The sequence below is a fragment of the Bacillus rossius genome, chromosome 1 (genome assembly GCF_032445375.1).
Source record: "Bacillus rossius redtenbacheri isolate Brsri chromosome 1, Brsri_v3, whole genome shotgun sequence".
Taxonomy (NCBI): Eukaryota; Metazoa; Arthropoda; class Insecta; order Phasmatodea; family Bacillidae; genus Bacillus; species Bacillus rossius.
In genome coordinates, this window is record NC_086330.1 from 248,881,459 (window position 1) to 248,909,365 (window position 27,907).

At 36.3% G+C, this 27,907-nt stretch overlaps 1 protein-coding gene and 1 long non-coding RNA gene across 2 annotated transcripts in view; one reads left to right on the top strand and one right to left on the bottom strand.

Annotated features, from left to right (window-relative positions):
• Positions 1-27,907, top strand: part of LOC134527454 (nuclear pore complex protein Nup155) — a 293,963-nt gene that overhangs the window by 120,509 nt on the left and 145,547 nt on the right. The window contains exons 12-13 of the mRNA XM_063360147.1: positions 5,832-5,938; positions 13,148-13,355. Of these exons, the coding sequence (XP_063216217.1) occupies positions 5,832-5,938; positions 13,148-13,355 (315 nt within the window). The remainder of the gene's footprint in view (positions 1-5,831; positions 5,939-13,147; positions 13,356-27,907) is intronic.
• Positions 389-27,557, bottom strand: LOC134527456 (uncharacterized). Its single transcript, XR_010074195.1, has 3 exons — positions 27,217-27,557; positions 15,324-15,413; positions 389-1,399 (listed from the first exon to the last, which is right to left on the bottom strand). It is a non-coding gene; the product is annotated as an uncharacterized LOC134527456 (long non-coding RNA).

Here is a 27,907-nt window from a genome sequence, read left to right on the forward strand (position 1 = left end):
AAAACTGGAACACGGGCAGTGGAGCTTTTATTGTTTGCCGCTAAGCTCGCGTCTATTGGCTGGCTGCTGATGGAACGCCACGAGTCTGGGCGGAGCGTTGAGTGAGTTATACTGCGCATGCGCAGCTCAGGGAACAAAGAGAGCCAGCCAGCGGCTGACCGAGTACAATGACCTTCACCGCGTACGGCGCGCTATTGACTGTAAATTTACATCAATTTGCGGCCTTTTTTTTTTATTTTTTACTGTGATGCAATGTTTATGTCGCCCATATTTGTTATAAACGCTGCAGGTTACGACTGTATTTTAATAAACTTTAACGTATTTCTTACACTTTTCATATTATTTAACTTTTTTTAAAAAAATTTTTCTCATTTTTCACGGTTTCTGAAATCTGTACGTACGACCGAGGTGTACGTATGAACCGGGGGCCGTACGAGCGAGGTTTGACTATGTTGTAATTAGATTTCACTGTATCTTGTTTTGGTAAAGCTGGTACTGGTTACCATAAAGAATATGTGATGAGTTTATCTTATCACACCCCATACCACCCGGCTAGCAAATGTTTGACCTAGGAATGGACATACATAGTTCATTAACACTTGAAAACATGAGTTGGGTGCTGAAAATTATGTATATATTTTTCAGATACTGTTGTTAGTATCAACTGATTTTAATGTAATTTTATTAAACTAGAAGAAAATTCACAGTCATCATGGCACCCATTATGCAGCCACAAAAAAAAAGTACATGAAGAGGATACAAAACCTCTTCTCCAACTCCAAAACCAAACACGTTGACAGTTTGCACATACTAAACACTAAAGGATAAATATTTAAGGATAGTTCATAGTTAAGTTCTGTGGTTACACACGAACTCACAGTACGGAACAAAGACAGAGTTCACCCGATCCTTGTATTGGGCTCTTACCGACCACTCTGGATGAAAAATTCTAGTTTAAAAGTTCCAAAAATGAAAAAAAAGTTTATTGTATGCGGTATAAACTTACATAATTATTTATGAGTCCTCACCCAACTGCGACCTTTCTGTACCTAGCACAGACTCAGACTAAAATGAACAAGGCTTCACAGTCGCATCTGCCTGACAGAAGTTGCAGGTGCGTGACTTCTCGTCCAATCACAGCAAAGCCCTTACAAAACCATAGCAGTATACAATTTCTGACCCCTTGTAGCAGGGGTTTTTTGAACAGAGATTACTCTAGGAAAAAACCACATGGTCTGGTGACCTCACTTTTATCCAATCACAAAAATTAATAAAGATCACAGGCGTTCCCTGCTATTGTCTGGAGTTGTTTGGCTTCTGGGTTGTAGCCGCATTGAAGGTGAAGATATCACCAACATTTTGGTTGACGTTGCAGTCGCCATCATCAGGGAGCAGTTGCCTACAACAAGACAATTGCAAAAAAAGAAGAAAAAAACATTGAATACAGACAATCAACCTTGGACAACAAACAGATAATTTGGACAAGAGTCCTGTACGAAGCTTCAACTAAGGGAATCAATCAAAGCTCTTTTTTAATATTTGATTTCACTTCGCCAGAAAATCTATTTGTTTTACTTGAAGCTTTGGTTGTGATGCAAAGCTTCAAGTCTGATGTGAAGCTTCATGTTTATTGCAAAGCTTGTAAATATAGGAAGCCTAATATTTGCTCATTGAAATATTTTCAGTTTTTTTTTTGTGTTGTATATGTGTTGCTTGAATAAAGTGGTTATTTAAAAAAATCGAAAGAAGGCACTCCATTTGAATTTATGAATGCTCAACATAATGCAGGGTTATTTTACAATTTTTATTGAATAATGTTACATATATGTAGAGCTTAATTGGTTGAAAATCTTAACTTAATCAGTTGAAAAATACAAACATTAAAAAATTATTATTTTTTACTTTAGTCTTGTGTTTTATATAAAAAAAGTGTAATACAGAATAGATCAGCTAGGTTTTGAAAAAAAAAAAATAAAAAAAAAAGCATGTATGTTGAAAATAAGTGAATAAAAAATTTGCATTGGCTACAGTCTTGAACACTTACCGGATGAGCCGGAGAGCGAGTAACCAGTTAGAAAAGTTATGTACGCTTGCTTGTGATATTGCCCTCCTGCAACAAATCTACACTAAGGGTTCTGAACAAAATTGAAGGAATTATGGTGACTCACTGCACATTTAAGTGATTAAATATAAGACTGGCAGTCTTTCAGTATATTAAATTCAATGTATGTAAATTATATTAGCACGGAGTTAGTACCAAAATGTATGTACTAAATAGATTGAAAAAATTTGTAATTTTTTATATTGCAACTTTTATTAGTAACTAAGTTTTACATAATAACAAACGCACATATATTTGCTGATTTATTTGTATTGTTCCCGTTAGTTTGACGTGTTTATTACAAATTACAGTGAAACTCGTTTAAAACATTCCTACACAATATGATTTCCCATCTCATATGATCAGATGTTTTGGTCTCGCCATATTTTCCATATGATGTGGGTTATTATTTTCCATGTAAGAAGTTTGTTGTAAAATTGGAATTAGTTTTCCGTTTAAAAAGATTTTTTAAAAAGTGAAGTTCACTGTATTCTTTATGAAATTAAAGTTTATTTATTTAATTAACAAAAATACATACCCTCTTTTATCGCATAATCGTCGCGCCTATTTTTTAGGGCGTCAAAACTTGGATAATAAAAAACCTCTCGCGTAAACGTCACATGATGTTTTTGGTCCAACTATTAGATTCAGAGCGCTTTGTGTAAGTATTTTTTCCGTAAAACGACGTATTTTAAAGTAGAAATCTAATATTTATTCGGACATTACCACTTACTTATTTAATTAACGGAAATACGAAGTTGTCTGATGTGTAAATTTTCTTTTAAAGACGTTTTTAAACGTTATAACCTTTATCTGTTAGTTTGCGTCACGGCGGTGTACCGCTTATAAAAATGTAGCCAGCGCTATTAATTATCATTCATGTTTGGTTATGTTGCTTCCCGTATAGAGCGCGCACACATAGTTGAATATTGATATCTTGCCGATTGCATGCAACATGCGCTCTCTGTCAACTGCAGAGTTAACTACATTTGATGGCCCGCACACACCCGTGATGTGTACTACGATAGTTATGCGTTCGTTCAGGCTCGCATTTGGATCACAGATTTTTTAAAAATTTAAATTTGAAATGTTTCTGTTGCATGACTTATTAATTTAAATTGTTTGGCGTGTTTTTTTATATTTCACTATTTAAATAAACGTACTTTCCATGAATGGGTTTTGTATATTATGAATAACCACCTAACAAAAAATTTTTTTTTCTCGCATAAACGTCGCACTCCTACTTTTCAAACTTGATGTTAGTTTAAAATGTGCGATTATTATGCGATAAAACACGGTAATAGTTTGACATGGAAATTCATTTTGGGCCACATTTTCAAATGTTACAACCTCGATTGGTTCCACGTCCACCGCTACCGTGCAGCATGTATAAAAATGAAGACAGCACTGGCTGACATCATGCTAGTTAGGTTTATACCTATATACAGAATGCACACATGAAGTTAATTATTGGTATTGATTGCTCGCCACTGTGCCACAGTGGTGGGCATCATGTTTGGTTAGGTTGATGACCGTATAGATTTCGTGCACATAGTTGACTATTGATATGGGTAACTCGCCGATTGCTGCACCATATGCACTGCGTTTTTTGCTGAGTAGTATTATTTTACCACTCATTACGTTAATACAGTCTTGCACTGGTGTTACGGTTTTTGTTAATTTAAAGGTGATACAAAATATGGTTTTTGTTTCGTATTTATGGCGTTAACTAAGAGTGCATTAAATGCAAAGCGTTTTCATTAAAAGAAAAGCTAGTCATTAAACAAAGTTAATTCCAACGCCAATGTTCCACTAGTGGTGATCGCTAAAGCCCTGGGAATACCACCATCAACACTGATTACCATTGTCAAACAAGATCAAATGTGTTCTGAAGCCAGCAATATTTCATCGACATGTAAGAAAAAGAAGAGTGGAAAATATGAAGGGATAGAAAAACCATTGCTTTATTGATTTAAACAGCACCGTGGACCAAACATCCCATTGAGTGGCATGATTTTAAAAGAAAAATTAGAACAGGATTGCTTTTACATATAATGTTGAATTCAAAGCATCAAATGGTTGGCTTGAGCGATTTAAGAATAAGACTGACTGCCATTGTGTACCGGGCAATAAGTGGATGATCTGAAGTGTGAGTGGAGAATCAATAGATGCATGGAAATGTACGAACCGAAGGACATTGTCAATGTTGAGTGAGTTCAGCTGCTTTTTCCAAATGCTGCCTGACAAAACATTTGTTTTAAAAGGAGAGACTTGCCATAGGGGTAAGCAAAGCAAGGAGAGGCCGACTGTTCTTGTGGGGGCCAACATGGATGGGTCCGAGAAGCTTCCACTTTTTGTAATTGGGGAGGCCAAAAAATGTGAAAACTTTACCATGTAGGTACACAAATAAAAAAACAGCTTGAATGACAGGAGGCATCTTTGAACATTCATTATCTGCACTCCCGGATGCCTAAATAGAATTAAAGAACAGAAAGATTGTGTTTTTTTTTTTTTTTGTGGCTCTCTGTCCTGCCCATCTGAAGAATGTAGCAAACTTGAGGAATGTGAAAATATAGTTTCTTCCTGCTAATTTCACATCATTGCTGCAACCCATGGATCAGGGTATGATCAAGGCACTAAAGCAGAATTACCGCAAGAGACTGGTGTGCAGACTAATCACAAAAATGAATAATTCATTACCAAACTCCACACCATACAAAGTGTCTATTTGAGATGCACTGCATTTCCTTGTGGCTTCTTGGGATTCGTTGGACCCAACCATCATTGTCAACAGCTTTAAGAAGGCAGGCTTTGGAGGTAACATTGTAGCCCCAACTGATGAGGGTGATGTGGTGATGAGGGTGATGTTGATGATGAAGGTGTATGCAATAATGCATGGAAAAGTTTGCAAGGCAAACTAAAAATCACGTGTAGTTGTGATGACTATGTTGAAGCGGACAGTGATGTCCTGCCTTGTGAGCCTCAGAGTGCTGAAGCAATAGCAAGCAGCAGCAACACTGACGTGGTTGCAGTAGAAGATGATGACCAAGATGGAGAGGATGAGGAAAGTTAAGCAAAAGCACTACCAAAACCAACCTGTTCTGACGCCTTAGTGTATCTGGAAGGACTGCGGGACTTCATTCAAGGAACTGCAAATGTGCCAGACAATATTTGGCAAAATGTCTGGCACATTGAAAATTTCATAATGCAGTAAACCAAGAAGAACTCTTAGCAGACAACACTGTATCACTTTTTTCGAAAAAAATTATTTTAGAATATGTATTATTTTTTTACAGACATTTATTACTTAGAATTAGTTTCTTTCAGTAAGAAATTTAATCTTTGTTTTGTTATATAGTCTTAGGCCCTATTTTTCATAAGAAATTGTACCATGTGTAAATTTGTTCAATGATACTGTTAGTAAACTATGAAAGAGAGCAAATTTTCATTTACCCTTTTAAGAAGTTTCCCAGCTAAGACGTTTTTAGACAGTCCCTTGAAAAACATCTTAACACAGTTTCACTGTATATTGTTATCATGTTATTATTCAAAATGACACTGTTTTGATAAAGTAAGAATCATTGACCAAGTAAGTGTCTTTCATATTTTTTTTGAAAAACAGGGATTATAAAAAAATAAAAATAACATGGAAATTTGCTGTTATAGAAACAAAATTGGTCTAAAATAAACCATAAAATGTTGTCTCTAGTAATGAGTAATGAACTTTCAGTTGTGCAGCACTGTGCCAGTTGAGGACTGCACCCTACTGCTGCGACACCTGTACGGCCTGAAGGTGTTTCTGGAGAAGAACACTCAGTACTCACCATCAGGTTTGACGTACGTCACTTGTTGCTCCCTTATGTGTGCTGTTAGTCATGACTAGAGACATGCATTTATCACATCTGAGATACCTCAATCTTAACACAAACTTTGGCAATTTTTTGGAGAAAACCCAAAATTTTCACTTTTTATAAAATACTGACAAAATCCGAATTATGTGTAATTGCAGTTAAAAAAAGAACTTACATCAATTTAAATGATAAAGTGGGTCCGAAAACTGCATGAAAACAATGAAAAATATTTGCATTTATTATTTTTCTGACCATTGTTTGTTTTTACCATCCACATCTCATCTATTGTAAAAAAAAAAAAAAAAACACCATAACCAAAGATAATATGCTAATGCTTAACTATGTGAAAGTAAGTAGTCAGATGCAGAAAACTACACTATTGATAGTTCGGTCGATATTTTGAGTTATCTATGCAGTATTTAGTTTATGACTAGCAACCACATTACTAAAAAGTGCTTTTATGTATCTTTATTTCTCATTTCGTGTATCGTGTTCATGTTGTTTGTTTGTGTAAAAATTGTTCAAAGTTTATAAAATATTTAAATTAAAGTACATATTTTACTGGCATTTATAAAGGGAAAAACTCTGTGATATTATTGAGATGTATTACATCAGGGTGGCCACTCACTGGGAAAGCCGGGTTTATCAGGGAAATCACGTTGATCGGGAATTATCAGGGAAATGTCGGGGAATTTTTTGTGTCATGTATATTTCTGTGCGTGTTTTGGCTGTGGCCCTTTGAATGTTCGTAATTTCTTTTCTTTAACTGCGCCGAATCGTGCTGAGTAGCCTCAAGCCAATGCCGCGCCGAAATGTGCCGATTAGCGCTACGCTGCCCGGACCGTGCCGAGCAGTGCTAGCTGTAGCTGCCGTCGCTCGTCGCCATATTGAGGATGATTTCCAGTTTTGACTGTTATATCGCAGCCAGTTTTCGTGTCTTTCATTAACGAACGTGAGAATGGCGTTTGCCAGAAGCTGTTCTGTGTTCGTCACTGCCAATTTCAAGTGAAAAATGCTGTTAGTGCTTTGTTTTGATTCGAGAATCGAGTGTCTGCTTGGTGCCATGCTGCCTCTGTGCCTATAGGCATTTTCTGACAAAGCTAGGACTATTTGCGTAACTGTAATGAGTGTGTTTCCGTGGTGTTTAATTTTGCAGGTCCAATAATCACTGTTAATTTGTATTAAAATGAGCTCATATTCAAAGTGTTCATTTTCACGAGAATGGCTGCTCGATGGTCAATTTAAGGAATGGCTTCAAGAAAATCGTGGAAACCGTTTTCGTTACAGTGCAGTGTCTGTAAAAGTGTCTTTTCTTTGAGCAATATGGGAAAAACAGCAGTTAGAAGCCACATGAAGGGGAAAAAACATCAAGCGGCAGTAGCAGCACTTTCAAATGGTACTTCGCTGAAGATTTTTTTCAGTCAGAACAAATCGTTACAAACAAGTGAAGTTTCTGACGTAAGCACTCCTTTGACATCTACAGTTGAAGAAACTGTAAGTAATCCTGCACTAGTTCACATTATGCATGAAACAACCAAAGAGTTACGTGGCTTGAATCAACTTTTTTTAAATGACGACACCACTCGGGCCGAAATTATTTGGTGTGCCTCAATTGTTATGTAGCACAACTCTTTGTACAATGCCGAAAAAAATGCGTCATTATTTAAGATAATGTTCCCGAACTCACACATAGCGAGTAAAATACAGTTATAGGACGAAAATTTCGTACCTATTAATATTTGGTTTGGCACCATACTTTCATCATAATCTAGTAAACATATGTTCTAGTGCCTCACATATAGTAGTTAGATTTGACGAGTCTCTAAATAAAGTAGCTCAGAAGGGTCAAATAGATGTGGTTATTAGGATTTGGGACTAGCAAAATAGCTGTGTGATCACAAAATGCTTTTCTTCTGCGTTTGTAGGGCATAGTACATCAGGAGATCTGTTGAAGGCTCTTACCACAGGATTAGTTGGAATCAACATGAATAAGATAATTCAGTTTTCAATGGACGGGCCTAATGTGAATGTTAAGCTCTTAGGGATTTAAAAGAGACACTAGTGAGGGGTCCTGGAGAAGCTTCGATTTTGGACATAGGAAGTTGTGGGCTGCATACTCTACATGGTGCCTTAAAAACTCAATAAAAACCACAGGATGGAAAATTGTAGAATTTTTTAGGGCGTTATATTTTTTGTTTAAAAATGTTCCAGCACGAAGAAGTGATTATACTTCACTGATAGGTGTATATTGTATTGAGGTTTGAATAACCTTATAATTGTTCATGTTTATTTATTCATGTTGTCTTATACTTAATTTCATTTGCATTAAGGGCATTTGCCCACTGTTAAGTTACACTTTTTGAGTGTTTTTTTTTTTTTTTTTTATGCTGCCGTATCAGACAGACTTTTTGGTATTCGCTGAAGTAAGTAACTTCAAAACATAATTTTTTAATATTAAAAAAATATAAAATCAGTGTGTCACCATATATATCATAGGATTATTCCAAAATGTTTTGAAGTTCATTTTTGAAATATTATGTTTTTAAAGATAACTAATCCCAGTTTGTCTTTTAAACATATGCTCATAACATGGATCTTATAAATGCATGGCTATTTGCTAGGGCTGTGCGAACCTGCAATTTTCAAGTTCAAACTGAACTCGAACTATTGGTCTTGAAGTTCGCCGAACTCGAACTCGAACCGAACTTTGAGTAATAAAAGTAACATTTATTTGAATGGTTTTTAAAGTTATTTTTTCAAGTAATAATAGTTTACACTTTAAAATAGACAAAAAAATTCAGGCATAACATGAGTACCTACTCAACATAAGTTCATTAGTTTTCTTTTTAGTTTTTTATTATAAAATCGTGCAAGAATGTAAATTCTTCAACATGGAACTGGGTCAGTGATTCCTGTCTATTCGAAACTACATTTCCAGCTGCAGAGAAGACACGTTCACTGCTGACTTGTGTAGCAGGAATACCTAAATACTTGAGTGCAAGTAGTGCAAGTCGTGGGTGTATTGTTTTATTACCTTGCCACCACGTCAAAGGATCAAGAGAGAGATCAGCTTTCTCTTTGAAAAACAACAGCAATTCATTGTAATTCCATCACTCGTGCTTGATTTACTTTCAGAGAGATTGTCAAAACTTTCCCAAATAGACGATGTCTGGGGTATGTGGTCAGTACTCATCACGAATGATGATAATGATGGCTTTGGAGATCTATTTTCAGAATCAGCTGGCATTATTTTTAAAATCTCTTGCTTAATTTTTGTAATCATTAGGGATTTTTCATGACATTCCAACAGTACATCCTTGAAGCGAGGATCTAAAATCATTGAAAATGCGTATTCATTGATTCCCTTTGGGTTAGGAAATCTGGATTTGATAGCCTTCAAAAGTTCCTTGCCAAACATGATGCCTGACTGTGACTGATTCACAAGGCTTCTGAGTACAGATATAATGCCATTAAGTATGGGTAACACCATACTTATCGTTGGGTAGCGTTCTTAGCTCATCTCTATTTTTGCATCATATACTGGTTTCAGCAAGAGAACATACCCTGTAAATAAAAAAAAATTACATGTAATATTGTTTTTTAATAAATTTTTCATCAAATAATTTGTTATGCAAGATTATAAGCTTAAGTGTAAACTTGGTATGCTGCGTAACAGCCTAATAAGAATAATGACATTTAAGGCAAAAGCAGAAAAAAAGTGCATGAAAATGTATGAAAATATTAAGTTACCTATTGTCCTGATGCTAATTTCCACTCAGAGTTAGTAAAGCCATCCACTTTGCCTGATGAAGACAGTTCTGCAGAAACAGGTTCTCTTTGCTCAATCAGATGTTCAAGCTTCAAGTATTCGCTGTTCCAGTGTGTAGTTTCAACAGCCTGTATTAGTTTGTGAATTAGCTTGTTCATTTGTTTTTGAAGTCGTTCTAAATTACTTGATGCCTGCACAATTGCACATATAACATACACATACCTAGTATTGTAATGCCAGCAACCACAGTAATCAAGGATAATGCTAATATGAAGATAAAATAAATAATGTATATGGAAACACTTAGGTACCTGAATACTCCTATGGTAGTAGCTGACAATAGAACGACCTTTAGCACACACATTCTTCATCCCAACCACACTGTTCTTTGCATCATTCACTGCAAGCTGTAAAGAATGGGCAAAACACAAAATGTGTTCCCATGATGACATGGCAACAGCTGCAGCCAGGTTTCTTGCATTAACAGAAACCACGTAAATGGGAATGGTGTTGCCTCCTTGCAGGATGTTCCATTTTTCCATAATTTGAGAGAGTTTTTGCTGGATAGCTTCACCGGTGTGACTTCCTGGGAAATGGTTTGTGGCCAAGGTATAATTCTTCAATGTGAAGTCACTTGTCAAGTAATGACATGTGAGGGACAAATAGCTGTCTTGTGCTCTTGATGTCTATAAATCTGTTGTTACAGACATTGACTGCAGTTCAGGTAGAGCCTCATCCAACTCTAAACTTATGCTTTTTGTAGCCTTTTCCACCATTTCTGGAATGATTCTTCTTGTAAGTGTTGTCCAGGATGGTACCTGTTATTCTGGAATCACTTCAGTCATTAAATCTCTAAACTGAGGAGATTCAACAAAACTGTATGGCAAAAAATTCCCACAGACAAGGTTGGCTATTTTCTTGTCAATCATTTTTGTTTTAGGATGATCTGCTGGCAATTTAAGTTTCTTTTGGAGAAATGTATCTAAATTATGTTGTCTTGCATCTTTTCTCTTATGTGCTGCTAATTTCAGAGTACATGACAGTTCCCTTTCTGTTTCAAATGATGAGTATTTTGCCGGGTGGGCAGATTTTATATGAATTAAGGTAGAGGTTGTACTAGTTGGTGTTTTTAACTTTTGATGACAATAATGACATTTAGCTGTTTGTTCACTTTTATTTTTTTCAAAATGCCGCCAGATACTTGCAGAAGATTGTGGCTCCTGGTTTTTTTTCCATTTTTTTATTTAATAATTTGTTTAATAAAGTTTAAAACCTAAAGAAACAATACACAAAAATTCTACTGACATGTGGACAGTTCTAACAATAGTCGACTTGCACTGTGTGTCCCAAAATTAATGTTAATGCACCATACATATTTCTTATAAAACAAAAATGCTTTAATCTCGGGTGCAGTGTATGAATAATGTGAATTTAATACCGAACTTTAATCCAATATCGTAATATTACGTACACATATATCTGGAATGAACATAAACTAAACGTAAGTAAAAGCAGGTTTTGTTCCCTTACTACCGATTCTACTGGTCGTCCGTAACCCGGAACGTCAAATATAGTTTTTTATCACGTAATCGTCGCGTGGGCATAATCGTTGCACCATTATTTTAGGGCGTCAAAATTTGAAGAAAAATAATTATCGCAGAAAAGTCGCATGATGTTTTTGGTCCCGCTGTTAGATTCTGAGGGCTTTGTGTAGGTAGTTTTCCCATATAAAACAATGTATTTTAAATTTGTAATTTAGTATTAATTTGGATTTTACCGCTTACTAATTTAATTTACAGAAATACGAAATTGTGTCACGTGTGGATGTTATTTTAAAGATGTTTTCAAAAATTTTAACTTTTACCTATTCGTTTTCGTTGCCGCTATGTATCGAGTATAAAAACGTAGCCAGCATTAGTTCATGTTTGGTTATGTTGAATACTATGTAGAGCGCGCGCATGTCGTCGGATGTCGATATCGATAGCTCGCCAATCGCATGGCATGCGTGCGCTCTGTATTTTGCAGAGTTAACTACATTTGATAGCCCGCACTCTTTCTTGGTGTGTACTGGAATGATAGTTATTGTTAGTTCCCACTCACATTCGGGTCACGGGTTTCGTTTTTCTATTTAAAGATAAAAAAAATTTTTTTTTGCATAACTTATTAATTTAAATAGTTTGTCGTGCTTTTGTATACTCTACTTTTTAAATAAATGTACTTTCCATGAATAGGATTTGTTTTTATGAATAACTTTGCGTGATTTTTTTTTTTTTCACAGATTAATCGCGCCTCTATTTTTAAAATTTAATTTTAGTATAAAATGTGCGATGATTATGCGATAAAAAACAGTATAGGTATCGACCAGTTGAAGCGTCGGCGAAAGGAAGTTCTACCGTTGAACATAGCCTCAACGTAAACAATATGGCATCCCACTATCCTAGTGTTGCTACTTGTACGTCTTTAGTGCTCCGTGCTTAGAAAATGTAGCTTACACATATAAATTGAACTCCGTTTTTATTAAAATCATTCAAAGACTTAAACAAGTTTATTCTGCAAGTTAATTTTTAGTATCAATGCAAATGTTTGATAACTTTACTTAATCATGGATATGACTTTAGCCAATGGAAAGGTTAACGTGCGCAGTAATTTTTTTATACCCCTCTAATTTTTCGTTGCCCGAAATTACCGTGTTTTACATGTATGTATGAGTGTCTATTTTATATAATAAAACCATACACGTGGATTGTGGGTATTTTTAAAATGTGGAAAGTAACAAGCAACCCAAATTTGTTGTCACGAACTTGAACCGAACTATTTTAAAGTTTGGTTCGAGTTCGAAATTTCGAACGTACGCACAGCCCTTCTATTTGCACGAGTTTGGGGATCAAAGTAGTCACATTAGCGGCCAGGAGTTCAAAGCCGACGGATGTGATTGCGCGCACGCTTATCGGTTGTTATTTTTACATGTTGATTATTATCTCTAGATCTGTGAATTTTCACGTATTTATTCCTGACTTAATAATCTAACTTATTTTATGGGGTTTCGATTACCCCCAATTAATGTTTTTACTTCTGAATCAGATCAAGTTGTTCACTTGAATATGATTATTTCTCTTACCGAGAAAAGGCCTCTAAAACTGCAGGAATCCAGTCGGAACAACCATTGTGTGATGTCCGAAGGTCAAAGTAAAATGTAAAAGTTTCAAAAGTTTCTAAATTGGAAATCTTAAACATTGATGAACTAATTACTATCGTGAAATCTCTTTGTGTAAAAGATGATGACTTGAAGAGCGAGAACTTGGTATTGAAAACCCTTGTTATCGATTTAAGAGCTGAAACTGCTGAGATGAAGCAAGAGCTGCTTCATATGAAGCAAAGCTGGTGTTTGTGGCCCAAGGTGGCTTGAAAGTGGCCGTGTGTTGTCAGGATGGCGCAGCTGCAGGCGTCGCTGCGGGAGCAGGTGGACACGCCCCCCCGCAGCCAGGGGGGCGCCCGTGTGCAGGAGGCTTTCCTGGAGGAGAAGCGCTCGCTCGACGCCCTGAAGACGCTGGTCGGCCACGCCTGTGAGGTGCTGGGGCTGTGGAAGATACTGTGCGAGCACCAGTTCCACCTGGTGGCTGCCATGCTGTCCGAGGTACTTCTTTGCACTGCACTCTCAAACCTCTACAAGTGTCTACATTGTGTTCTTTCCAGAGTATAAGCACAGTAATAAATAATAAAAATACCTACTCATATCTTGCATTGGCATAACAAACTATAAATATTGGGGAAATCTCTGCTCTACCTCCATGCTTGCTAACTGTGCCATTTAGAAACAATTGATAAGGTTTCTACAAACTCTTCAGGATGATATATATGACACACTAGAACCTGTATTTTACACATGCTCACGGTTCAACGGATTGCATTTGTAAAATCACTACCTTCGTAAAATCAGGGTGGCCTATTTTCACTCACCCCTTCCTGAAATAAATTTTTTTAAATCAGTTATATGGGTATTCATATCTGCCAACTTGTACGATTTTCCCGTAATATGTACGGAAAATAATTAATATTACGATTGTACGGAAATTCGGAACATCTTACGATTTTTGTCTGTTTAAAACTGCAGTATAATATTTTAGTGCCCATATAAATGTACCGTTTGAGCAGCATTTGTTATTGTTTAACAACATGGCGTCCGTGATAATATGAGAATAATGGAGTCAGAGAAAAATCGTTCCGAAAAGAAAGTAATTTTTGTGAGTTTTGTTGGTACACAGCAGGTTGGCTGGAGACGAGTGATAACGTCTATGTACGAGTGCGGTAAATATTTTATAAGTTAGCGCTTGTACGAAACTTTAGATAATATGATTTCATAATGGTTACGAGTAGTAAAAAACAATATGGACATGTGTTTCGGTCATATTACTCAGATTATTTCTTTTCATTACTAAGAGTGAAAAAGGCTCTAAATTTGCGTTTTGTAGTTGTCGTTGCTACATTAATGTTTCCCATGGCGGCAAGCATGATATTTCCTATCACGTCAAGAGCTTGAAACATGCAAATAACGCGAAGCTTGCAGAAGAAAACAAAAAAATCTGTAGTTTCTTTTCCGTGAACCGTAACAGTGACAGTGATGTGATTAGGGCGGAATGTTATTTTACAAGCTTTTTAGTGTAACATAACCTTCCATTCAGCGTCGCCGACCACGCCGGGCATTTGTTTCGAAAAATGTTCCCAGGGTCTGATATCGCAAAAATGTTCAGCTGTGGGCGCACTAAAACTGCAGCAATAGTAAAATAAATGGCTTCCAATACTACTACTTCAGTAGTAAAGTGCTTGCAAAATGGCCTATATACACTAGCTACTGATGGAAGCAATGACACAAGTAATAAGTTATATCCTCTCGTGGTAACTTATTACAACCCTGACTGCAGGTTAGTAACTAGTTGTGTTTTGGCCATACCTTCATTGGAAGGTGCTTCTACTGGTAAAAATATTGGGCAGTTATAGCTATCAGAACTTGAAAGTATGAATGTGCCAATTCATAATTGTATAGGTTTTGGCTGTGATAATGCAGCAGTTATGGTTGGAGTTAAAAATGGTTTTATTTCTGTATTAAAAGAAAAGCAGCCAAATTTAGTAGTCATAGGTTGTCTGTGCCACTTAATTAATTTGGCTGCAGAAAAGGCTTCTGCTAGTTTTCCAGTTAGGGTGGAAGAAATACTTGTAGACATTTATTACATTTTGGAAAAAAAAACTCCAAAAGAAAGGAAAGGCTGCGTGACTTTCGAGGTCTCCATGATAATGAAGTTTTAATAAATTACAGTAGCTTTTTATTTAACTTTCGTATTTTGGGTAGAAACGTAGTGTTATCAATGCAAAATAAACACGTTTTCCGGATCACTTATTTTAAACATCGCGCCTGATTTACGCTATAGATTTGTTAATTTGGAAATCTTACTGCTTGCACTCCTAACAAGTTGGCAGGTATGGGTATTATTTGTGTGTATTTGATCTTAATAAATAAAATACAATTAAATATAAAGACTGTTAATGCAACGGAAAAAAAAAATTTCTTAACACTGGCTGCAGTGTGTGAGTAGCCCTCCTCGCCAACCTGCCGCAGTGCGAACAGCCAGCCGCTCGCCCGCCCTCCACTGAGCTGCGGCTGTCTTGGAGGCTTGAACTTGTTATGCCGCCGTTTCTCCTGTAGCAAACATTGAAAAATATTGAAAGTCGTCGCTGTAATTACCAGCGAGTGACTTTCATCCCCACACCCACACTGGGCTTGCGTCTGCCCTCAACGGCATCATAACATTTAAATTTAAAAATAATTGATGTCTGCCTGAGCAATAAGAAAGGCTCGGACAACAAAAGGATGTGAGCCCAAAATAAAAAAAAAACAACTTCTGTTAAAATCTCAAAAAGCAGAGTACCGTATATACTCGTGTATAGCGCGCCCTTTTTTCCCCTCAAGTAAAGGGAAAAAATAAGGATGCGCGCTATACACGGAAAAAAAAAGTTTTGGGGGGGGGGGAGTGGAAGTCGTTAACTGCCGGGTGACGGGTGACGTTTCTGGCCAGCCCCCACACATACGCACAAGCAACAAGGTCTCTGTTCACACACACACACACACACACACACACATGCGCGCGCGCAAGCTCGCACATCATGGTCTCTTGTTTATTTTTAGACCTCCCCCCTTTACAGAAAGCCAGCTCAGAAGCTAGTAAAAAAAGAGAGAGAGAGAGAATGTTGTCACCAGTTCCCCCCCCCCTCCCCATTCACTTTCTTCGCTTCCTCCATTCCTCGTCCCAGCAGCGACCGGTGAGTCATCTAGTTCTCCGCGCCAGCTTAGCAACGTAGCTCGGCACGCCTCCCTCCCTCCCACCCACGTACCAGTTGTGACGATACAGCGCTTCATTATCTTCCGTCTACACAGCAGAGTTTAAGTATTTTTCTGACGCATCACCACACATCAATTTAAATAATCAGGTACCACAAAATGTTAGTAAAATTTATTTATGGGAAAAAAAATTTCAATTTTTTTTTCTTTGGAATTTGTTACAAAAATCGTGGTGCGCGCTATACACGAGGGCGCGCTATACACGAGTAAATACGGTATTAAGGCAACATGATAGTAGTATAAAAAATAAAAATAACACTATTTTCTTGGGCATTTAATAGCAATTTAAAAGGAAATAAATCAGTCTCACAAACCAATGTTTACAAGAAATACAAATGGCAATAATGTTTCTTTTTCTGTTTAAAAAGTTACTTTAAAAAATGTACAATTAAACAGTATACATCTTAAAATATAACATGTGCGTACATGATAATTAATGTATAATATCATATATGATTAGGGGTGTGCGGGTACCCGAAATTTTCAATTTTGGTTTGGTTCCATGAATACCCGAACTCGCCCCGATTAATTTTAATGGATTCAAAATGCTTCGAGAAAAAAAAAAAAAAAACCTGCGAGTACTTGAAAATCGAACTCAAGCCGAGTAGGTACTTACCTTACGCTCGATCTCGGCTCGAAAAAATTGTTAGGCTCGAAAATTTCGAGCTTCAACAGCAGCATGTTATTTGGCCGGAAAGCATTGTGACAGTGTTTTACTATTTACGGAAAAAAATACAGTAAAACTCGCTTACGTGGTCCCGCATGGTATGTTTTTCCGTATAAAGCGTTTAAATTGTCCGGGGTCTCATGTACGCCATTAAATGTGTGATATGAAGTCCCGTTTAAGATTTTTCTGAAAGTTCCTGTCTTAAATAGTAATGGCGCACGTAAATATGAAGAAAAGACGAATGTACAACAACTTATGAAGAAATATGGATGATGTACCACAACTACAGTACAAACCCAATAGTTATCTTTAGATAATTACCATATAAATAACTAAAGATTCTTTGTAGATACCATAATTACTACAGAAGCATGATAGCTACCACATTTGCGCTATAGTTACCGTAACAACCGAGATGTATATTTACCGTGATGGTAATGTATTTATTTATGACATACATATTAAAATTAAAGAACATTATTGAAAGAAAAAAAAATGTAAATTTTGATATGTACGGTTGGCACATGTTGCTAAGAAATAATGCGATCTGAAAGAATGCAGTATTACTACGGAAAGTGAAAAGGGTACTCGTGGATTTTTAGGTTATGAAAGTGTCTTTCGTTTTTCAGTAATATCGGCCGAAAATTAACAAGGGTATTGGAAGTTGGCAGAAATGCCGATTCAACTAAATTTTGGCAAAATTGGCTTCTTCAGTACAGCTCTACATTTGATGACATGAGTAAACATATTTCAGGCTTCAGGATATTGAAAAAGACTTTAATTTCCATGTAGGTTTATTGTGCATATGGTTTTTTTTACAAGTGTAAATTGAATTAAGTAAAATGCTGCTATTTTTATTACTTTCAATTGATTAAACTTTAATGACAAGTTACAGATATTTGACACTAATTTTGAGGTTAAGCAATTTTACTATCGCATTCCAGCCACGCAGGTTGCCAGCGAGAGATGCTTCTCTTCTGCTGGAAACACCATCTCCAATCGTAGAGCTAATTTAACTCCTGAACGTGCAGAACAAATTATTTTTCTGCATGATAGATTAAAGAACAGAATTTAATACTCTTTGACAATCTCTCAGAATTTTTGTGCTGAAAAGTGGAAATGTTGAAACAATGTGAATGTACTTTTCAAGCAACATGATTTTTGGTTCTAAGTTTGTTGAAGCTCAGTAAGGATTCCAGAAAAATTGACAAGTATGAAACTATTCAAAAGATATGTTACATTTACACAAACATATACTTGTAAACTGTGCTTATGTTAGTTCGATGATATCAGTTACTAATGAACCAATGGAAACAGGTAAGATTGAATGGCAAAAATGTTTTTTTTCCTAGCAGTGCAAAATGTAAATGCACTCTGTAAATAGTTACCCAAAATTAATAAGCCCACTTCATTTTAATACTTTTTTCAAATATTATATTTAGTTTAAGGTAAAAATAATTTCCCAAAAGTGTAACTGTACCTCAAAAGCTCGAGCTCGCTCGAAGCTCGAGAACTTTCAAGTAGGCTCGCTCGAGCTCGGCTCGAAGTAATATTCTTAGGCTCGCAGACCTCTAAAAAAAAAGGCCTATATTTTTAGCGTTTTGTGAAAGGAATAAGTAGCTTTAACGTGTAGGTCTACGTAATTCTTATTTTTGTAAAATCATTTGTTTCAATGTATGTATATACAGCCTACCATAAATCTTATGTCAAATGTTTTATTTTGTATGTAAACTGTAGCAGTGTAGCCTATATAAATCTGTGAATGTTGTATATGAAAGTAACAAATAGCATTTAAAGAAGTTCGTACGTTCAAGTTAATTATTATTTCTACAATTGCCAACTGGAAATTGTATGTAACTCTTTATAACATCACTCAATTTAACGACAAACTCCTTAAAACGTCGATATTGCTTGACTTTTGTTGGTTTACCTTGTTTTCCATACAATAATACACTCTATATAGCGTCACGCTCACTCTATTCGACGATGACAGTACGGCATTATTAATCATTAAGCAGTACTTTCTAAGTTGCCGAAGTTGATAAGAACTGCGGCTGTGTACGTTCTCTTGTATTATCTAGCACGTGTTTACTTCGACTGACGTACCGGAGATTCTAAGAAATTTTTGTCTTTTCTCAATGTATGATGAACTTACACATGTTTACCTCGGTCACTAGACTTTTGTCAAGTTGTTTCACGTTATCATTATCGCAGTTGCTTACAGACTTTCGAACTGTAAACATGGCGAGTAAATGAAAATCTTTGTGTATTGACGAAAAAGTTTTATTAATACGCTCAATAGAGGCGGGAGAAAAGATCAGTGATGTTGGAAGATGCTTTGGATTTAGCCGCTCTACCCTGTCTACAATGTGGAAAAATGAAGAAAAAATTCTGGAAGCAGAGGAGAATGGAAAATCTGCAAAGAAATTAAAGAAACCTCAATACGAAGATCTGGATCAAGCGATGCTATCATGGTTTTATAGACATGTAAAATGTGTACTATATTAGTAAATACATATTATTATAGAATAGTAAAATTATATCTTTTATTTCTCTCCATTTAACGACCACTCTCTATAACGCCGAAAAATGATCAGTCCGTTAAGTGTCGTTATATAGAGTTTACACTGTATTTGCACAGAATTTAAATACAATATGATTTTAAAAATGCTTTTTAGTACTGGAGTTTCATAACAATTGAAACCCGGCTTCATTGTATTCAACTTAAAACTTTTTAAACGTTATAACCTTTATCTATTCGTTTGCGTCGCCGCGGTGTATCGCTTGTAAACATATAGCCAGCGCTAGTTGGCATCATTCATGTTTGGTTATGTTGCTTCCTGTATAGAGCGCGCGCAGGTAGTCGGATATCGATATCTCGCCGATAGCATGCAACGCGCACTCTCTGTCAAGTGCCAAGTTTTCTACATTTGATAGCCCACATTCTTTCGCTTTAGTTACACATTAGTTCACGTCACAGATTCAAGTCGCTTGCGTTCGTGTCAAAGATTTTTTTTTCTGTTAAAGTTGAAGAAAGGTGTTTGTTTAATGAATTGTTTGGCGTGCTCTTGTATACTCCACCTTTTTTTAAAATAAAAGTACTCTCCATGAACAAGTTTTGTTTTTATGAATAACTTTACCTAACAAAAAATTTTTTTTTACGCATAATTGTCTTACCCCTACTTTTCAAACTTGATTTTAGAATAAAATGTGCGACGTTTATGCGAGAAAACACGGTACACCAGTGTTCAACTAGTGCTTGAGTCCGAATGGTTCATCGGAGAAAAAGACCTAATAAAGAAAAATTGTAGGAAATTTTAGGTACTTTTATTTTGAATAGAAATGTTATTTACAAAAAGTTGGTAGTTTTCGAATCATAAGCAAAACAATTTTTTTAATGTTGCATCATCAATTTTGTCAGCAAACCTCAAATTCGTATTCAGTACCCCAAAAAACATAGGCATGGAAGAAATCAAAACTATCCGAAAACATTCCTGCAAGGAGCCCTTTTGAGAACAAATTAACTGGACAAGGTGGCCACTCACCGGGAAAACCGGGAAAACCGGTAAATATTAGGGATTTCACTATCACCTGGAAATATCAGGGAAATCTCAGGGATTTTTCCCTTAAAACCGGGAGGTTGTTTTTGCCGATCTGAATATATTTATTTTTAAATTGCAGGGTGTCTACATACATCGAACAACAGGATTTGTATATAAAATATAATACCCATAAATAAAAAATAATGGATATTTGGTCCTGTGCCTCACAAACCTTAGCTTGCTTACTTTCGTGTTTCGTGTCTACCAGCGTGCACTTGTAGCGCCGGGATTTGGTTACAAGGTATTTTTGTTCTGCATTTGTTGGGCATGCAACATCACAAGACCTGTTAAAAGCCCTGACTTCAGCCTTAAGTGAGATTGATTTGTATAAAATTGTACAGGCTTCAATGGATGGGCCAAACGTTAATGTTAAGCTTATGAAAGATTTACGTGACTTTTTGAAGAAAGATCCAAATGTTGCATCAATTTTGGATATTGGCACATGTGGGCTGCATTCTCTTCATGGGGCTTTTAAGGCATCAATCAAGGCCACTGGGTGGAAGGTAATGGAGTTTCTGAGAGTTCTGTATTTCTTATTCAAAAATGTGCCTTCGCGTAAAAGTGATAATGTTCAGTATTCTGGCTCTTCTACTTTCCCATTGAAATTTGGCCCATACGAGGGTTGGAAAACTCCAATGTAGCAGAAAGAGCAATGATAATTGTGCCTTTTCTAGAAAAGTATGTAGTAGAAGTAACAAAAAAAAAGTTCCACAGTGTAACAGTTTCTCAGTCGTGTCAGAACTACTGAAAGATAAGTTTTTACTTTCCAAGCTAACTTTTTTCCATTTATTGGCTTCCACTGTAGAGCCTTTCCTGACTGACTTTCAGTCTGATGCACCAATGGCACCTCTGTTCGAGGCACCAAACTCACTGGTGAATAATATGACAAAATTTGTCAAATCTGAGAAGATGGACTCTTCTAGTAAGGTCATGGGTTTTGATCTTTCTGATAAAAATAGTTTACTGGGAGCAAAGCATGTTGATATTGGTTATGCAACTCGTGATTCTCTGCGTAAAATCAAAAGTGCATCTGAACTGGAAATTCTGCAGTTTAAAAATGATTGTAGAAATTGCTTGAAAATGTTTTGTGAGAAAATGCTGAAACGTTCGCTTCTTAAATACTCTCTGACTGAGGGGATCTCTTGTCTCGATCCAGATGTTGTAGTGCGACCAACTCTGCGAAACAAACGTCTAAAGCAGACTCTAAAAATCTTGGTGGAAAACAACTGGATTTCAGGAACCAAAGCTGACAGAGTTGAGAGTCAGTTCAGGGTTTTGTGTGATGCAGAAGATGTGAAGGACACCATGAAGACATTTGTTAGAAAAGAGAATAAATTGGATAGTTTATGGATGAAACTTGTAGCCTCTCAACCAAATTGTGATGAGCTTGTATCCTTTCTTAAATTTGTCCTCATCTGGTCGCATGGAAATGCAAATCTAGAGAGAGGTTTCTCAATTAATCGCGAGTGCTTAGTGGAAAACCTCAGAGAAGAATCACTTGTAGCCCAGAGACATGTTTATGATGGGGTAACAGCAGCAGGTGGAGTCGATGGCTTTATATCCAATATTTCTAAGGAAGTCATTCATGCTGCCCGAAACTCTCATGCTCGTTATAAGGAAGCAACATCTAAAATGAAGGCTCAAAAAGAGGCCAATAATGATGCCGAAATTAAAAAAAAAAAGAACTGCAATGGCTGTTAAAGATCTTGCTGTTAAAAAACAAAAACTCTTAGAAGAAGCAAAAAAGGAAGCTTCACTTATTGATGCAGAAATTGAGTCTCTTAAAAATACTTAGTTAGGTTTTAACAATTATTTTAATCAAAAGTTTTGTATTATGTTTGTATACTGAAGTGAATTAGGATAGTGTTATGACTGATAAGGTGATAAGTTTTCTGTTTGGAAATTTATACAAAATGATAAATTGGTTTTGAAGATCCATTTACATTAGAGGATGATTTGATGTTATTAACTGACACTAACTTTCAGTTTGATATTCACTAGTCCACAATATTTTACCAGAAGTCTTTGTATTTTTACTGGGTAAAGGTTTAGCTGTTATCTTTCCGTGATATCTATACCGAGATTGTATTTACGGTTCTTGGTGTTGGTAATTTTGCTGATAACTGGGATCAACTCATTACTATTATTATTATTACTAATATGAATAATTTAGTCAGTATTTCGCAAGTACTTGAAATTAAGTTTTTCAAAAAGTTTTTGACTACTGTAAAACAAAATTTATTTTGCATTATTTAGTTATTTGTGATATGTGAAAATTTATTTTCCCTATCTGTAAACTGTTACTGGTTAAAGACAACATAAAAAAAGTGACACAATGGTTCTTTTGTAAAGGTACAGAAAATTGGGAATTTGTAAACCTTTCATTTCCCACAGTAATTTATTATGCTACCCAAAAATTTTTCCAAATCAAAATTCCCTATCCTGCCCAGTTCTGCCACTTTATATTTTAAAATGCTTAATATATTAGTTTCCTGATTTTCTTTCTTTTTGTCATTAATGTTACCATTTATTACAATGGAAGGTTATACATTGTTGAAGTGTAAGTGTAGTGCTGCAATGTTTGCACATAAATTATTGTGTCCAAAACATATTCTCTTTAACCAGTTTGCTCCTAAATACAGAAATTCTTCTAATGCTGGTCAAAAGTTGAATAGTTGTGAGGTCACTGAAAACTTCATAAAGCAGCCCTTTTTAATAATTAGATTGCATTATGCTTACTTCCCATAACACATTTTGTCCATACGCAGATTAAAAACATTCATTGAGTGTTGAATGTGACTGTCTGAAATCATTGCACAGTAAAAATGTAACTTACAGACCTGTTCAAAACAATAAAATGGCAAAACATATGTCAGATGATATTAGTTATACAGGATGTTTACCAACCGTAAACAAGGAAAACCATAAAAATGGTAGTATTTGAATTGATCGGGATTTAACCGAGAAAAACCTGTGAATTTTTGGTAATTTAGGGAATGCTAAGTTGTGTTGGTATTGCTTCCCTCTTTATGTATGGCGAGACTAGCCTCTTCATTCTTTATTTTCCATTACTTGCCACCATGCCAACAGTGAACGTCTTTGTGAGTGAATGCATGTCACTGGAATCACAGCACCGCAACAGTGCAGTGTGTAGGATGAGATGCGACATAACAATATTTGGATGCACGCTTACAGCCTGCCCATTTCCCTTAGTGTTTTAACAGTCACCAGCAATGGTTACCTTTACAGCTAAGGCAGTGATCTTGTCCCCTGAGTTGATAAAATATGGTTTTTTCACAGCGTAAAAAAATGTTCGCCAATTACGGCAGACACTGCACAGCGTGCACCCTTCGTAAAATTTAAAGTCTCGCCTGCTCACGCGAGTGATAACAAATCAATGTCACTGCCTTTAATCTTCTTGACCCTTCTGGACTGGTGTATGGTTATGACCCATGTCTGTAAACTATATATTTTAAGGATAATTTGTTTAATTTTCCTTATGAAATCAAGGTCAAATGGACTTAGCACTTGTTAAAAGATACAGTTTCACCGTGTTTATGCTCGTTTTGATGACAGTTGTTGGTCTAATATTTTATCTTGTGTAGCTTTCCTTTTTGTAAGACAACTACTATTAAAATAAATTAATAACATTTTTACCCGCGTATGGTTGATATTTTATGCCGATTTTTATTTAAAAAAATGTAGCCCCAAAATGTTACCGTATATACTCGTGTATAGCGCGCCCTTTTTTCCCCTCAAGTAAAGGAAAAAAATAAGGATGCGCGCTATACACGGGAAAAAAAATTTTTGGGGGGGGGGAGGCGGGGAGGAGTGGAAGTCGTTAACTGCCGGTGACAGGTGACGTTTCTGGCCAGCCCCCACACATACGCACAAGCAACAAGGCCTCTGTTTCACACACACACACACACACACACACACACACACACACACACACACACACACCGCACGCACACGCGCGCGCGCAAGCTCGCACATCATGGTCTCTTGTTTATTTTTAGACCTCCCCCCTTTACAGAAAGCCAGTTTAGAAGCTAGTAAAAAGAGAGAGAGAGAGAGAAAGAGAGAATGTTGTCAACAGTCCCCCCCCCCCCCCCCCCCCCGGCAACTTCTTCGCTTCCTCCATTCCTCACCGGTGAGTCATCAAGTTCTCCGCGCCAGCTTAGCAACGTAGCGCGGCACGCCTCCCTCCCTTCCTTCCTTCCACGTACCAGTTGTGACGATATAGCGCTTTATTATCTTCCGTTTAGACAGCAGAGTTTATGTATTTTCCTGACGCATCACCACACATCAATTTAAATAATCAGGTACCACAAAATGTTAGTAAAATTTATTTATGGGGGAAAAAAATTTTCAATTTTTTTTTCTTTGGAATTAGTTGCAAAAATCGTGGTGCGCGCTATACACGAGGGCGCGCTATACACGAGTAAATACGGTACTTTAGGTAAAAAAATAATTATAATTGCGGTGTGTCTTGAGAATGTAAGTTAATAACTCTCCTGGGTTGGTTTTTTAATAAGTATGTTATGAGTATGTATAAAATATCTGAGCAGTGCGTGAAAAGCACTATGAATGGTGCTATTGTGCTCGTCTGCCCGGCTGTTGCGCCAGTCGCCCAGCCAGTGCTGGTGAGCGACGTTACTAGCTGAGTTGGCATTCAGCTGGATGAGGGGAAATCAAAAATAAACCAGCGAGTTTGTGTGTGTGTGTGCTGTGAGAGCATGTGGCCATGTAGCGGTGGTGACGGCTCTCCCTCCCTCCCTCCCTTCCTGACTCCCTCCCTCTTTCCCTCCCTCCCTCACTCCCTCACTCCCACACTTGTAAATGTCCGTGAACTGGCACAATCTCCACTTTTCTATTTCGACAAGTTTTTAAACGCATATGTGACCCTACATAATTGTTTTTTGCATGTGATTCCTCATCTTTTAAATGCAACATTCTATGACAAAACTACAGCCATCGTTGGTGCTTTGTAAGCCGACCTTCTTAGCCCGGCTTTCTTTTTATGTTATTCAGCTCCAGAAGGAATATTTCTCTATTTCTCATGCTGTGTGCTAGTTTCTGTAAAAGAAACTGACAAGAAAGTGTAGCTTGCTGCCTTTTTTTTCTATTCTGGAAGAGGACTGGTTTAAAAAAAATATGGGAAGGGATACACAGCTGTCTTTTGTTTTTAGGAGGGGTCTTAAATCAGTAGGGGAGATAAGAAAGTGGGCTGGCCTCACTCTCTTCTACACAGCAATAAAGTAGCACAGAAAGCAGACAAAAAGAGTTTGAGGGTTAACACCAGTGCCGTATTTCTTATGCACCAATAAGTTGAGACATGGAACAAAGACTTTAACTTGTACTCTACTGTAGACAGATATATGGTGCAACTTATATTCAAGGGCGACCCACCCATATGCAGGGGCAACTCTTCTGCAGGTAAAAATTATATTTGTTTGAAAACTGGTTGACGGTTGACTTAATGCCAAAGACAACTGAACCCGACTTGGTATGAAAAATGGTATATTTTGACATATAGCTGTCAGGAGTGAGTCAGTATGTCCAAAATGTTTATTAGCCATCCCCCCTCCCCTTTACGGTCCATTGTCTATTATGACCCTATTCCTGGGAACCATTGAGGGGTTGTAACTATGGGGTTTTACATATTAGTTTTGTAACTATCAGATTTAAGGTAAACATAAATTCTGTGGCAATTATTTGTGCTGTAGTTGGATTGTTTGTTTGTTTGTTTGTTTGTTTGTTTGTTTGTTTGTTTGTTTGTTTGTTTGTTTGTTTGTTTATTTGTTTGTTTGAGGTCAGAACATTGGATTATTAGTGAATGATAACAATAGTTGCTTCAGTTTTGTCCTTTTATGACATCAATACAAATAATCATTATCAAAGGATCCAAAGTTGCATGCGGCTCGTGTGATTTACATAATAATTCTTATCTTTTCAAACCTTCACAACATACATTCTGTCTAACTCAAGTGACAACATTGATTTTAAATGTAAGGTATGCACATTTACATTTGCAATGTTGTCATAGATCCAAATAATAATAATAATTATTTAAGTGTACATATTTGCACGTAAGAAAAAATGTTTGGTTTTGTTGTGTTTATTTATACCATGCTGAATAGTTTGCCCTTCAAAAATTTATCCACACAGTATGTGTTTTATATGTGGCTTCAGGAAAGATAATGCTTCATAAAGAAATGGTGTTTTGCAATGAAAGGTAGCTTGACATGGGGTAATATTTACACGAGGTGTGTATTAGCTGCGACATTTCGTGGTTTTGCACAACATATACCTCAAGTTTCCCTCAGCTGTCAACTTTGTTTCCACCTCCTCAGAGGAGATAATCATCTTTTTTTTCCATGGTCTTAGTATAGGGCTTCGTAACCTCAGCAAGTGGCTGACAAAAAAATCCTCCCTCGGCTTGTGTGAAAATACGGCCTGTGCATAATATAGTATCTGCAGTGTACTGTAATCACCACTTAACTGTGATTATTGTGTTTTATCATATAATCATCTCACATTTTATTCTAAAATCAAGTTTGAAAAGTAGTTTATAGGAGAAAAAAATTTTTGTTTGATAAAGTTATTCATAAAAACTAGGGATGGGTCGAATCCTATTTTTGGCCGAATCCGAATACTTAGTCAAATCCTTTAAATTTGTCGAATATCGAAACCGAATCCATGAAAAAATTATTATTAAAAAAATATTAAAAATTTTTTTTTCATTTAAATTGTTGTTTTCTAGTACAAATGAACCTAAAACACTCAGATTATTCCATTAAAAAAAGGCTTAAAACAAATACAAAGAACTTACTTGATGAAATATGGGCATGCGATGCTTGTTAATATGACCTAAAAAATTTAAAAAAAAAAACCTACTTTAACACTACTCATGAGTTAATTTAAGTAATATGAACGTCAGGTAAAATATGTAACGATCAATTCCGCTATTTACATTTTTTCCCCTCGTAACATAACCCCAAATCGCGACAATTAACAGTCACCACAGATTATATCGCAAACACGGGAAAAAGTTTTGGTCCTGCTTTTTTCTCATTAAGATATACGCTATTTTTCTCCAGGATGTCAATAAAGTTATTTTTCCATATCAAACGTTTTATGTATTTTACAAGTTGAAATTTTTTATTAGTTTGAATACTACCACTTACTGATTTAACTTGAAAATTTTTTTAAAGATATTTTCAAACGTGTTGAATTATGTCGTTGCATCTTAGCATCATTCACGTTTGGTTACGTTGATTCCCATATAGAGTGCGCGCACGTAGTGGGCTATCGATAAATCGCCGATGATTAAATGCCCCGCGCGCGCTCTATCAAGTACTGAGTAAACTACCTATTTTTTCGTTAGTATGTACTACGAAGATAATTATGCGTTAATTCCGTCTTTCATCCGAGTTCCGTTTTTCTGTTTTAATTTGAACTAAATGTGTTTTTGATGCACGGTTTGATTATAAAATGTGCGACTACAGCGAAACCCCTTATTT